The 13,637-nt window shown below is 34.6% G+C and overlaps 1 protein-coding gene across 3 annotated transcripts in view; it reads left to right on the top strand.

Annotated features, from left to right (window-relative positions):
• The window catches only part of LOC130046472 (uncharacterized), a 62,557-nt gene that overhangs the window by 4,739 nt on the left and 44,181 nt on the right, over positions 1-13,637 (top strand). For all 3 annotated transcript variants that reach the window (XM_056166250.1, XM_056166251.1, XM_056166249.1), the window contains exons 3-7: positions 2,735-2,857; positions 4,094-4,210; positions 5,431-5,508; positions 6,975-7,102; positions 11,987-12,073. In XM_056166250.1, the coding sequence (XP_056022225.1) occupies positions 2,735-2,857; positions 4,094-4,210; positions 5,431-5,508; positions 6,975-7,102; positions 11,987-12,073 (533 nt within the window). The remainder of the gene's footprint in view (positions 1-2,734; positions 2,858-4,093; positions 4,211-5,430; positions 5,509-6,974; positions 7,103-11,986; positions 12,074-13,637) is intronic.

Genomic DNA, 13,637 nt, shown 5'->3' with positions numbered 1-13,637 from the left:
AATTCAAAGTTGGGAAATATCCTATTTTATTATTTATAATTGAAAGTTCTATTATCTTTTATCTTTAAATTTCGTTTTTAAAACTACCAGTTGGTAGACACTGCTAGCAAAGTTCTGTCTATATGTTGTTACAAGGTGAAGGTCAGTTGGTGCGAGTGTGTATTGAATTTGAGAGCAGAACGGAATGCATATGCGGTAGGCCTATATGTAACAGTGCGAAGCTTCGATAGAACCATTTTCTCGCAGTTTATATACGTCTTTGTCCAAGAGCTTGTTTGAAAAAGTACAGGGACAAATTCTACTGGGGGTTTTTTTTATGGCAAAGTCGTTGTGCCGACAAAAAATATTCACGTCTTGTCCCTCATACCTTCCTTCGAAAATTGAAAAAAACCACAGTCCAAATCATCTCTACTGACAGCAAGTACACCCTTAAACGGCACAAAACAACCCAATGCAGTGTTATTTACAAGTCTTTAATGTGATAATTGTTTGTTTGTCAATTAAATCTAATCTGTTTATGAAATGTCTAACAACTGTTTTCAAATCTTCTCGCTCGAGGTCGCATATGACGTCACAGATAATGGCGCGTAAAATATCGAAGAAAATATGCATATCGCAAGATTTGAATTTCATCGCTATCAAACTCGAAAACTACGCAAACTGTTTCTTTTAAAACACATGTAAAGTAGTTTTAGGCATGAAATGAATTAATTTTGCTGAAAAAATTAAAAAGTTTAAAAACATGCGATGTGTCCTTTAAATGGCTGAATTTCAATCGTTATTTTTGCAAAACATCGGTAATTGTATTTATGTCAAACGCTTTATTCATAAAGGGTCATTTTCTAATTGTTTTTACATTATGATAACTGTCAATGATTTATGTCTGTATATCTAGCTTTGTACCTTTTAAACTACAATTTCACAAAATATGCATCGTTTGAACTTGGGGTTATATTATACTTGTAAGTGAGGTAAGATCTTGGAATATTACACCGAAGAATGTGTGGGTGTGTGTTAAAATACCAGGATCGTACTTTTTCAAGCCTGATTCCTGATTCTTTTGAATGATGAAATCGTTCTGTTTATTACCCTGTATTAATTTTGGTAGTTAATTTTTCTACTTTTGAAAATGTTCCATTCAGTAAAAGTGGGGAGAGGCCACCTGTCTGGTATGTTTATTCTGCCATATCAAAATTTAATGATAAGGATATGGCCTTTACCAGCAAACTGAGGGATAAACCTAATGAAAGGTGACGATAACAAAGTAATCAATCTCATAACTCGTATAAGCAATTCAAAATAGAGAGTTTGGCAATCACGGACCCCTGGATACACCAGGTGTAGGATCAGATGCCTAGGAGGAGAACTGTACATACACTCTTCCATCGCAATGAAGAATATTTGTACTATTTCTAGCTAATAATATTATGTAAACTACCTTACATTTATTTATATTTCATCTATAGACACCCTTCATTGGTATTGATTGTATGAAGAGATTTGATTCAAACAATTGAATACTTTTTCTCCTTTATATCCTGTTTCCTTAAGTCAACCATTAATTATTCATTTATTAGATATTGTATATCTTATATTTCTACCATGTATTGCATTGTAAACCAGCCATGGAATAAACTTCCCTTAAAAATATAGGTCCTAAATGTGATGTTTTAAATAACTATGATAGAAATCTTTTAACGTAGTTCCACACTCCTGTGACGTCATAAGATTTTGCAAAGTCAATAATTTAATGACTGGAACATAAATTTTGTTGGAGTCTTTTTCAATAGTTATTGTAAAAAAAATTGTTAGCCATAAAATATTTAAAAAGTCTTAGTTATATTTGAATAGTCAATTATGTGTTTCAAAATATTGAATCCAAGGACAATAACTCTGTTTTCATTAAATTATTTATTAAGTCCATTATGCAATAGATTTCCTATATTTTTCACAAACATATTACCAAGGTGATCAGGAATTATTATCTGTGTCTTTTCATGAAATTACATAAAATTTTAATTCATGAGTGGTTTTGAATAGCTCAGCTGTATGGTGCCAGACTTAGGTTTTTTTTATGGGGGTATACATACTCTGGAAGCTATAGATTTGAAATTATTAAGGAAAGGTATGGATTTTTCCCCATAAATAACTACAACAGATGTACATCTACTAATATAAACAGAAAAAATGATATGTAAACCATACTATAAGGAAATTGTGTCTATATTTGTTTGTTTTTTAACATTTTGGAGAATAAGGTTAATTCAATAATTTTGCACTTATTATACTAAAACTTGATGAACATATTGAAAATGACATGTGTTTTAGTTATTGACATGTTTCCTGATAAATAAATGCAATTTAAATTATATTTTTGGTTTTTATTTTAAAATAACGACAGATAACTTTTTCCAATGAATTTCATAAAAATCTACATAGGGGTACACTACTTCAGTAGTGTCTGTAATGAAAATAAATATGGAAATCCTTAACCAATTTGCCTTTTCTCATTACTCTTAATGTTAATCTATTGATTCCAAACAAAAAAATACTACCTAAACCACAAAAATCCAGGACTAAGGACCCACCTTAATTGATTTAAACAATTTTATACCCTCTATTTGCACGGTAAATGATAGATATAACGTATCATTCTAATTATTTAAAGAAATATATAAGCTTATTATTACAAAATAGGTGTTATATCTGTGGTGAATTTGTTGATTAATTTTAGAGAGATCTCTTCGACACCAAAGAGGAAGAGGTTCCTGCGTCCTATTCATACTCGACGTGTCTGAAAGCATGAGAGGAACAGCTTTCAAGGAAATGAAGACAGCGGTCATGGACATTCTGGATGGTTTGTCGTGTCATATTCGAAGAAATTGTTCTCGCTAAACTATCATATTCTCACAATCAACTTGATATGATTAAGTTCTACAGTGTCGTTTAAATTCAGCATTTCGCAACTTCTAGGGCCCTTATAACGATCTAATTTGCTAATACAGCCTATCATTGGGTCAAATGCTGTCTGACTTGTTTCATACCTATTGTTAGACCGTTCTTTGCACACTGATTTTGACTTCGCATTACTTCGCTTACCTGATCAAGATATAGGGCTCACGGCAGATAAACAGGTCGACAGGGATGCTTACTCCTCCTACGCAACTCATCCCACCTCTGGTATATCTAGGGGTCCGTGTTTCCTAAACTCTGTACTTTGTACTACTGATAAGAGTTCTGAGAATGTTCACATTTCGCTATTGTGCTCCTTTGTTAGCTGACCTGTTTCTATATTCACATGAAGCAGAGTTTATTCAAAAACTTCTACGTGAGAAGAAAAATCTCTTGCTGTGACTTTCAATTCGACATTTAGATATATCGACAACGTCTTTTTTATTAACAATGATAACTTTCATTCATATGTCGATTTGATATATCCCTGTGAGCTCGAAATAAAAGACACCACAGAGTCGTCCACTTCTGCTTCATACTTAGATATCTTATTGAAAGTAGATAGTAATGGCAAACTGATAACTCAACTGTATGACAAACGGGAGGATTTCAGCTTCTCCATCGTCAACTTCCCATATTTATGTAGCAATATTCCATTATCACCTGCATATGGCGTTTATATCTCTCAACTGATTCGAGACGCAAGAGTTTGTTCTATGTACGATTAGTTTTTAAATTGAGGCAAACTACTGACAAACAAGTTGAAGGTACAGGGGTTCAACAGTCTCGATTGAAGTCAACATTTCCCAAATTTTATGGTCGTTATAACGATCTAGTTCTTCAATACAACCTATTATTGGGTTAAGTGCTGTCTGATGTGTTTCATACTGGTTCTTGGCACACTGATTTTGACTACCGATAACTCCGTTTACCTGTTCAGGATATAAGGGCTCATGGCGGGTGTGACCCGTCAACAGGGGATGTTTACTCCTCCTAGGCACCTGGTCCCACTTCTGGTGTGTCCAGGGGTCCTTGTTTGCCCAACTATCTATTTTGTATTGCTTATAGGAGCTATGAGATTGAGCACTGTTCGTTATCTCCACCTTTCATTCACCTTTTTATAATTTAATTCATTTTGTAGAGTTTGTACAGCATAGACAACGCCTTGATGAAAATGTTTCTGTAATAGTCTGTGGACAGGAAACTAAATTTCTTCACTATTACTCAAACCAATATGCTGCAATTAAACAGAGCATAGGTAATATTCGGATAAAGGATCAAAAGAAACGCTAACTGCATTTTATTTGCATTCATTTTTTTTTAGAATATGCATTCGTACATATACAGTGCATAACACTCACAAAAACGTATGTTTGGAATGCCTCAAACTTTCGAGTATATTGTGTCTGGAACGACGAGGCATACGATTGTGAAGCGAGATACGGTTTATGTAATTCTTTTATAGCACATACATGTTACATAGTTCTGATATGGAAGATGTTTTCATTTCTGTCTGGAAAACACGTCATTGATAGTCACCTACCGAAGAAAATTGAGTAGACTAAAGATTTCTTTTTTATCTTTTGTTCATTTGTTGCATTTCATTCAATTTGCATTCCTCCTGCAAACAAAACTTTTAAACACTCTAGATGTGGAATCTTGATAGCTAAGTCCCTTTCACACATTAACAGATGAGACGCCGGATCATTCCGTATCGTCAATCCGTGATGGTCCGCGACAATCCATCACCACCGTGTACAAACCGTATATTCATCCGTCGTCCTCCGGGACCATCCGTATTCGTCAAGTATTTCCGGGGAACAATTTAAACAATATTTTTTTCGCCGGATCTTCTCGGAACACAATTTTCCGAATTGATCCGTGTTGGTTCCATGTACCTTGGTATATCAACCTAAAGTTCGATGTACCCACAGAAGTATCCGTGTGAAGTTCTGTGTCCTACGTGTAAGAAACTTTTCTGCTGATGAACATGGATGTCTACGGATTGTACACGGATTGTTCCCGGAAACTACACAGACAGCCATGATAAACGCATGGGAGAAAGACCGTGATAATCCGTTGACATCTCCGTGAAATAATCGTGGAAGGACCAGCAGAAACTGTGATCTTCCGCAACGTTCCGTCATCATGCCGGCACCGACTGCGATTTTGTCCAGCGACGTACGGGTGTCTACTGTACTTATCCGTAGAGAAACCGACAGTTACGTGTTGACATCCTGATAAGACTGTCGTACACAATGCCCGTATGAATCTTGATATAAATATAGTACGTCTCTTATAATAACTGGGAATTCCAACAGAAATGAAAATAGAATGTAAATATAAGAAATAACCCTCTTCATAAAAAGTATGCTGTCATGAAGCGTTGCAGTTCAGACCCTCGTGTATTTTTAAAAATGAAAAGTATAAAGTTTACTGTGTTGTGCCTCTGTTTTGCTTTTTATCATTCCCGTATAGATGAACTGGAATGTTCCGGACCATCTCCCTTGACTGCTGCCTTCCTGTTAGCTCTTGGTGGTCTATTCGATGGAGCAGGTATTATTTCAATTACATATATATAAAAAACTAATAACTCAACTCTTTCACAAACGGGATGATTTCAGCTTCTCGATCGTCAAATTCCGATATTTGTATAATCACATGCACATGGTGTTTATGTATCTCAATTGATTCAATACACAAGAGCATGTTTTGGGTATGATTGCTTTTTAAATGGAGATAGACTGATGACAAATATGTTGATGTTGCATGCGTTTCAACAGTTTCGTGTAAAGTCAGCATGTTGCAAATCCTATGGTCGTTTAAATGATATAATTTACAAAATACAAGGCACATGTATCGCTGGATTGAATGCTGTCTGAAGTGTTTCAAATGAACCATTCCTTAAAAATACTGATTTTTATTTACGGTAGACTCCGTCTACCTAATCAAGATATAGGGTTAATGGTGGATGTGACCGGTCAACAGGGGATGCTTTCTCCTCTTAGGCACCTGATCCCACCTCTGGTATGCCCAGCGATCAATGTTTCCCTTATCTTAATTTTGTATTATTTATATGATTAGTGAGATTGATCAGTGTTCGTTATCTACACTTATTCCAGAAAATTATAGATTAAATGATCTATACGAAAGCTAAAAAACGAGTTTCATTAAAATTTGCACTGATACCGATATTTATTGTATTAATTGAGTACATAATAAAACACATATACACATCCGGTCAAAGTCAGGAATGGATGACCAACTCATTTGTTCCTACATTACAGCTTAGCAGTATGTAAGAATTATACCGACATAATCTGTTCGGAGTGAGTGTTTGTAAGATGAACTATGTCGATAAAATCATTTGAATTTACATCTTACACCAGACCCATTAGAGAATTACTCGTGCATTCCCTGGTAGTCGTTTTCACTTTAATATCAGTTGTCACACACTATACCTGACCTGCAACATACCTGATCCCACCTCTGGTGTGTCATGGGGTCCCTGTTTGCCCAATTCTCTATTTTGTTTTGCTTATAGGAGTTATGAAATGGATCGCTGTTCGTTATCCTCACCTTTATAGGACTTATGAGATGGATCACTGTACGTTATCCTCACCTTTATAGGAGTTATGAGATTGATCACTGTTCGTTATTTTCACCTTGATAAGAGTTATGAGATGGATCGCTGTTCGTTATCCTCACCTTTATAGGACTTATGAGATGAATCACTGTACGTTATCCTCACCTTTATAGGAGTTATGAGATTGATCACTGTTCATTATTTTCACCTTTATAGGAGTTATGTGATTGATCACTGTTCGTTATTCTCACCTTTATAGGAGTTATGGGATGGATCACTGTTCGTTATTTTCACCTTTATAAGAATTATGAGATTGATCACTCTTCGTTATCTTCACCTTTATAGGAGTTATGAGATTTATCACTGCTCGTTATCTTCACCTTTATAAGAGTTATGAGATTGATCACTGTTCCTTATCTTCACCTTTCATTTACAGCTTACAGCTCAGATGTTGGAGACTTCCTTTTGCATCCCAGGGTAGTCGTTTTCACTGACGGCAAACCAACGGACTTCAGGAACTTGAACGCCATTGACAGCGAAGCGGAATTAACACCCGATGACTGTGTAAGCATTCTTCGCCGAAAATTGCAAAACATTTCTCCCTTGTAAAGATAAAGGCAATGTTGTAATAAACATTATAGAGGTGATGCAATGAATAATCAATCAAAACATTTATCCTAAGCCTTAGATGATCCTTTCCTTAAAATAAAAGACACAACGGTTTTAATTATCACCTGAATATCACACAACTTAGACCATCAATTATTAGTATTGTGTTTTATTTGTTGAGGGTGTGTTTTTCTTCAAAACTCCGAGAACTTAAAATGATAGCTTGTAACAACATTGTCTTTCTTTGTAAAGCTCCTTATTACAACTGTAATCTATACGAACTTTGCATTAATTCCACTTTTGGTAATCATACTTATACTCCAACTGCCCTTTCAAAACATGAAATTATTCAAACTCTTGCTTCAGTTTTAGACAAATTTAATATCCCAGTCAATGGGTCGAATGAATAAGAGTTACCGTATCTATACTGGATTTTTAAAGTACATAAAAGCCCTTATAAACAAAGATACATTGCTGGATCCAGTAAGTGTTCTACCAAACCCATATCTTTGCTCCTCACGAAAATATTAACAGCTGTGAAGGAGAAACTTCAAACTTACTGTGCGACTACATATGCCAGAAGTGGTGTAAATCAAATGTGGATTCTACAAAATTCTAAAGTACTTTTAGTAAACTTGAAATCACGAAACTTTTCTCAAATCACTTGGATCAAAACGTATGACTTTTCAACACTATACACGACCATACATCAACATAAATTAAAGACTAGACTTTTTGACATCATAGACAGTTGCTTCTTCAACAATAATGGAAAACGGAAATATTAAAATCTATCATATCACTGTTCGTTATCTTCACCTTTCATCTAGTGATCAGTCATCCAAAATTACTTTGTTAAACACCACTCTGATTCCACGCACACGTACTTTGAAGTTGAAATAAAAAGCATGAGTTCATGATTAACAATATCTTCGTGGTCTTTCGTGATCAGGTCTTCCAACAGTCAACATTTCAAGTTTACTAAAACTTCTTTAGAATGTTTTAGAATCCAAAATTAATTTACGCCACTTCTGGCATAAGTAGTCGCACGGTAAGTCTGTTGGAATTCCCATGGGCAAGATTTGTGGTCCTTTGTTAGCTGACCTGTTTTTATATTCATATGAAGTAGAATTTCTTTTAAAAAAAACTTCTACATGCGCGGGTACGTTAAGGCAGGTTATGACAATTTTTACTGGGATAAAATCTGCGAAACAATGTGACGTCATAATTGAAATAAGTATATCACTAAGTATATATTAAATTCCGATTTTATTTTTTATTTAAGTTTTATTTATGCATAAAATAAACCATGCAGCTACTAAGATCCAACGAAATTCGAAATGCTATACTGCTGTTGTGTAAACTGATGACGTCATGACTATACACAGAGTGACGTTGACACATGCAAGGAATCTATTGATGTGTGCCATGCAAATATCGACAAAATGTGGAGTATTTGAAATATATGACATGGGATATATGGAATATATATGTGAAACGCTGAGAATTTATTGACATTAAGAAGGCTTGTTGATATCAATCATTGACAATTTTGTTTAACGGAGAAAACATTCCATTTAGCATGTCGATCCGATGTTCCTCTGTCACACACTGAAATAAAACGGCAAAAGTAACACATTAGGCCGCATTCTGTTAGAGACTTTTTATACACCGTGTGAAAGGTCATAAACTAATGTACACGGCAATTACTGATAGAATCGTCTGTTAAGAAAACTTTTAAAGAAAACTGCATAGCATCAGTACAAAATGTAAAACATGGGCTAGATAGTTTCGTGTTTAAATGTTCAATAATTATGTTTTACTGAAAGTGGCAGGATTCTATCAGTAATTCTGATATACTATGGGTATTTTACCGTCATTATCGCCAGTTAGACCAATATTTAAATCTTGGGATAATGTGCTACTTTTACATTTTCTATTAAGGTACCTCCATGATCTATTTATAACAGTCATGCAATGACGTCATACGGAAGCGCATGTTTGTCATGTTGTTATGATACAAAATGTTCTCATGTAAACAACCAAAATAGTTTTTAAGAGTTAGTAGCTCCCTCTCTCTGTGTAAGACAGATTTTAAAAATTTTGCAGTTTACGTGCATAAATGAAGCATGACCTGCCTTAACATACCCGCGTGAGAAGAAGAAAGTTCTTCCTGTTGCCTTCAATTCGACATTTATATATATCGACGACATTTCATCAATTAACAATAATAACTTTCATTCGTATGTCGATTCGATATATCCCTTGAACTCGAAGTAAGACACCACAGAGTCGTCCAATTGTGTTTCATACTTAGATATTTTATTGAAAGTAGATATTAACGGCAAACTAACGACTCAACTTTATGACAAACGCGATGATTTCAACTTCTGCATCGTCAACTTCCCCTGTTTATGTAGCAATATTCCATTATTAACTACTGATGATGTTTATATATCTCAACTGATTCGATACGCAAGAACTTGTTTTGCGTATGGTTAGTTTTTCAATTGAAGCAAGCAATTAACAAACAAGTTGATGATACAGGGTTTCAACAGTCTCGTTTAAAGTCAGCATTTCGCAAATTCTATGGTCGTTATAACGATCTAATTTACCAATACAACTTATCGTTGGGTCAAATGCTGTTTGACATGTTTCATACCGTTCTTGGCGCACTGATTTTGACTACAGATAACTCCGTTTACCTGATCAAGATATAGGGCTCACGGCGGGTGTGACCGGGCATGCTAACTCATCCTAGGCACCTGATTTCTAATGTGTCAAGGGGTCCGTGTTCCCCCTACTATCTATTTTTGTATCGCTTATAGGAGCTGAGATTGATCATTGTTTGTTATCTTCACCTTTGACGTAATTCTTCTGAACTCTCGTTCCAAGTACTAAAAGCCCCTTATATCTCCCATTTACTTAATCATGACAGATAATTATTTCCTTTTGAAGTTCAAACAACGATGGTTTCAATTGTAAATATCTGTACAGAATCATCGAACAGTATTGGTAAGGGAATTTTGAAACAAGCTAATACAACTTTTAAACAAGAGGCCCAAGGGCTACATCGCTCACCTGAGTCATCTTGGCTCATATTTAAAGATTTTCACTCTATATTTCTATATCCTACCCCTAGGGGCCATGATTTGAACAAACTTGAATCTGCACTATGTCAGGAAGCTTTCATGTAAATCTCAGCTTTTCTGGCTCAGTGGTTCTTGAGGATATTTTTAAAGATTTTTCCTACATTTTTTTTTTGTAAAATTTTGATCCCCTATTTTGGCCCCTTCCAACCCCCGGGGGACATGATTTGAACAAACTTGAATCTGCACTATGTCAGAAAGCTTTCATGTAAATTTCAACTTTTCTGGCCAAGTGGTTCTTGAGAAGAAGATTTTTAAATGACCCCACCGTCTTTTTGTCTTTTTGTGATTATCTCCCCTTTGAAAGGGATATGGCCATTCATTTGAACAAACTTGAAAGCCCTTCACCCAAGGATGCTTTTTTGGCAAGTTTGCCTGAAATTGGCCCAGCGGTTCTTGACAAGAAGATGAAAATGTGAAAAGTTTACGACGACGACAAACAGACAACGGATAACTGATCAGAAAAGCTCACTTGAGCCTTTGGCTCAGGTGACCTAAAAAGTGAAATGACATTGATTCAGGGTCATGACACACAGTCAGATTATTAACATTTTGCAAATTATGATAAGTTTTCAAGAGTAAAGTGTATATTTAAAGATGTAATGCATTTTCAGTTTATGAATCATAGCACTACAAGTTGGCATAGGGCCATATAACCAACGTTCTTACATAGATATTGCGTCTGCTATGAAATCCTACGTATGTATGCATTTATAACTATGTACCCTTGATGTGTAGTAGATGTTAGGAATAAGAGACAGATATTCAAATATTTGATGCATTTTCAGGATGTAGTAGGGCTATAAGTTTCACAAGTTTGGAAGAAGCATTCTGGTCATAGTCACTACACATATAGTTATTGTCCTAATGCGCAGGAATACAGAGAATTTTCATAGATTCAAATAACCAGATTTTCTCAGTAGGATCATTACTGCACCGTCATGATACCTTAGCTCTGCCCTCATCAAAGAACTTCATAAGTTTGGTAGATGGCTATATGCTCAATATAACTATACACATCATTTGTTCCCTATATGCTAACTTTCAGAATTTGAATATAGGACTCCATGCTAAATTTGACAATATACCCAATGTCTTTCCTAGCTTTTGGGTTTGTAGAAATATTCAAATATTGAAAGCATTTTCTATATAACCGCGTTTTTAGGTATAAATTTCGGATCAACAATTTTTGGTAGAGGCTGTCAAAGCGTACCTATGCACCCACATTTATGCTAGATGTCCAGCAGTGAAGATGTCTAAAATTTGAACCAATTTATAAAGCTTTCAGTCCTTTCTAGAAAGCCTCCAAAGGACAGGGAATTCTTAAGGTTTGGTTTCTTTACCAAAAGATTACCTGCTATTTTGTTGACAATTGGCTATGCATTTTCTAACATAAGGTAAGAAATGTACAAAAGTTAACGCCGGACGACGAACTACAAATATAATTACCAGTAATGGAAGATAGTAATCCCGAAGATAGCAATACTGGTAAATCGTCTGACTTACATGTAACAACTCGCTAGCATTAGAACGGGGTGTGCATCATATATGATGATTATTGAGTCATTCTACTCCAAAAATGGCTTTTAAAACCTTTCCGAATATTCAACATGTTGTTGTCGTCTCTCTTTTATACTTGCCAATTCATGCATACTGGGGTGTAAATAATGAATAAGTTCTCTTTATACAGCTAATAGCAACCCTCTGTTCGCATACCTATCGAATAGGAGTACATCATCCGATTTTCTGTTTTCCAGTCGGAGAAAACCCCAATTACGTAAGTAATATATATGACAAGAAGTCATTACATACAAAATGAGGATCAATAAAATTTTGATTTTTTAATTGCATTAGTATTTTTTCATGAGCGATGCAGGTGACGTCACAATAGCACATCGTTGCAGAATTTTGTTTCAAACCTTTCTATCCACATGCATTGATGTAAATATAAGTTCATGTTTAAGAAATCTGGTTATTGTTTCTACCGTAGGCTTTCTCCCATTACTTTTGATTTTTGATCTTAGGACTATTTAAGCAAAATACAAATAAATTAACCGGGTGATCGTTTATTTCCATCACATATACAAATATACATGCGTCTGCAGAACTGTGGCTCTTTGGGAAAGATTGGGGTAAACCACAGATCTGTAGATATATCCATTTTAAAAACACAACTTTTTTTCTCCGCACGATTTGAGTCTTATATTGCTGTGTTCTTGCTTTCCTGCCTCAAACTATTCATTTTAAACATCTCTAAAATACATTCCCATTTCGCAAGACATACCGTCGAGCATTCATTTAAGCCTGAGGCGAACCGAAGACTCACAAATTCAATATATTTCGCTTATCTGTTGATAGGTTCTCCACTGTTTGTAAATTAAAAACAAAACAAATTGAATAAATATATCTATATCTATCTATCTATCTATGTATATATATATATATATATATATATATATATATATATGTATGTTTATATATATATATATATATATATATATATATATATATATATATATATATATATATATATATATATACATAAATATATATATATATATCCAAAATATAAGTAAACATCCCACAAGTAATAGTATAATAAAGAGAAATTAGAATGCCGAAAATAATTCAACTGGTTTCATTTTCAATTTTCAGGAGTTATGACATTATTGCTTAGTTACACATAATAGATTTAACTATGACGTCAAACCTGACTGATTGTATTGATGCTTTAACAAAGATCATTATGACGTCATGATACAACGTTATGAAATAATACATGAGAAAAGAAAAAAAAGGAAATAAAAACACAGCCGACTTTTGGTTTGTGATATGCACTTCTTCCAACCTTTTGTATGTGATAACTTGCGCTGGTTGTGGAGAAAATTACATCGGCCAGACAGGCGACACCCTACAACACAGGATGACTGTACACCGTCAACAAATAAGGGAACCAAAATACCAATGTACTCAAGTCAGTAAACACATTCGAAACTGTGCCAAAAATTTCTCTCCGAACTTTACCATTTTCCCCTTTTACAAATTCCTGAGGGATACTGCGGAAACGGAGTGTGAAACTAAAGAAACGTTGTTTATTCGAGGATACAAACCTGCATTAAACGCTCCATCAAATGCAAAACTTTATATGATTTATAAACATTTTCAAGCATTATAAATCTGTTTTATTTGATTGTTAACACAGAGGTCAGAAGTAAACTGCTATGTAAACAAACTTGTCATTATTATTGTACATATATATTTTTTATCTTCCACAGACCAAAATTCGGCCGTGTTTTTATTTCCTTTTTTTCTTGTGTGTAGGTTGTCCACTGTTTGTAAAT

Source organism: Ostrea edulis, chromosome 5 (genome assembly GCF_947568905.1).
Source record: "Ostrea edulis chromosome 5, xbOstEdul1.1, whole genome shotgun sequence".
NCBI classification, from domain to species: Eukaryota; Metazoa; Mollusca; class Bivalvia; order Ostreida; family Ostreidae; genus Ostrea; species Ostrea edulis.
Note: the sequence above shows the minus strand (reverse complement) of the source record. Positions and strands in the feature narration are given on the sequence as shown.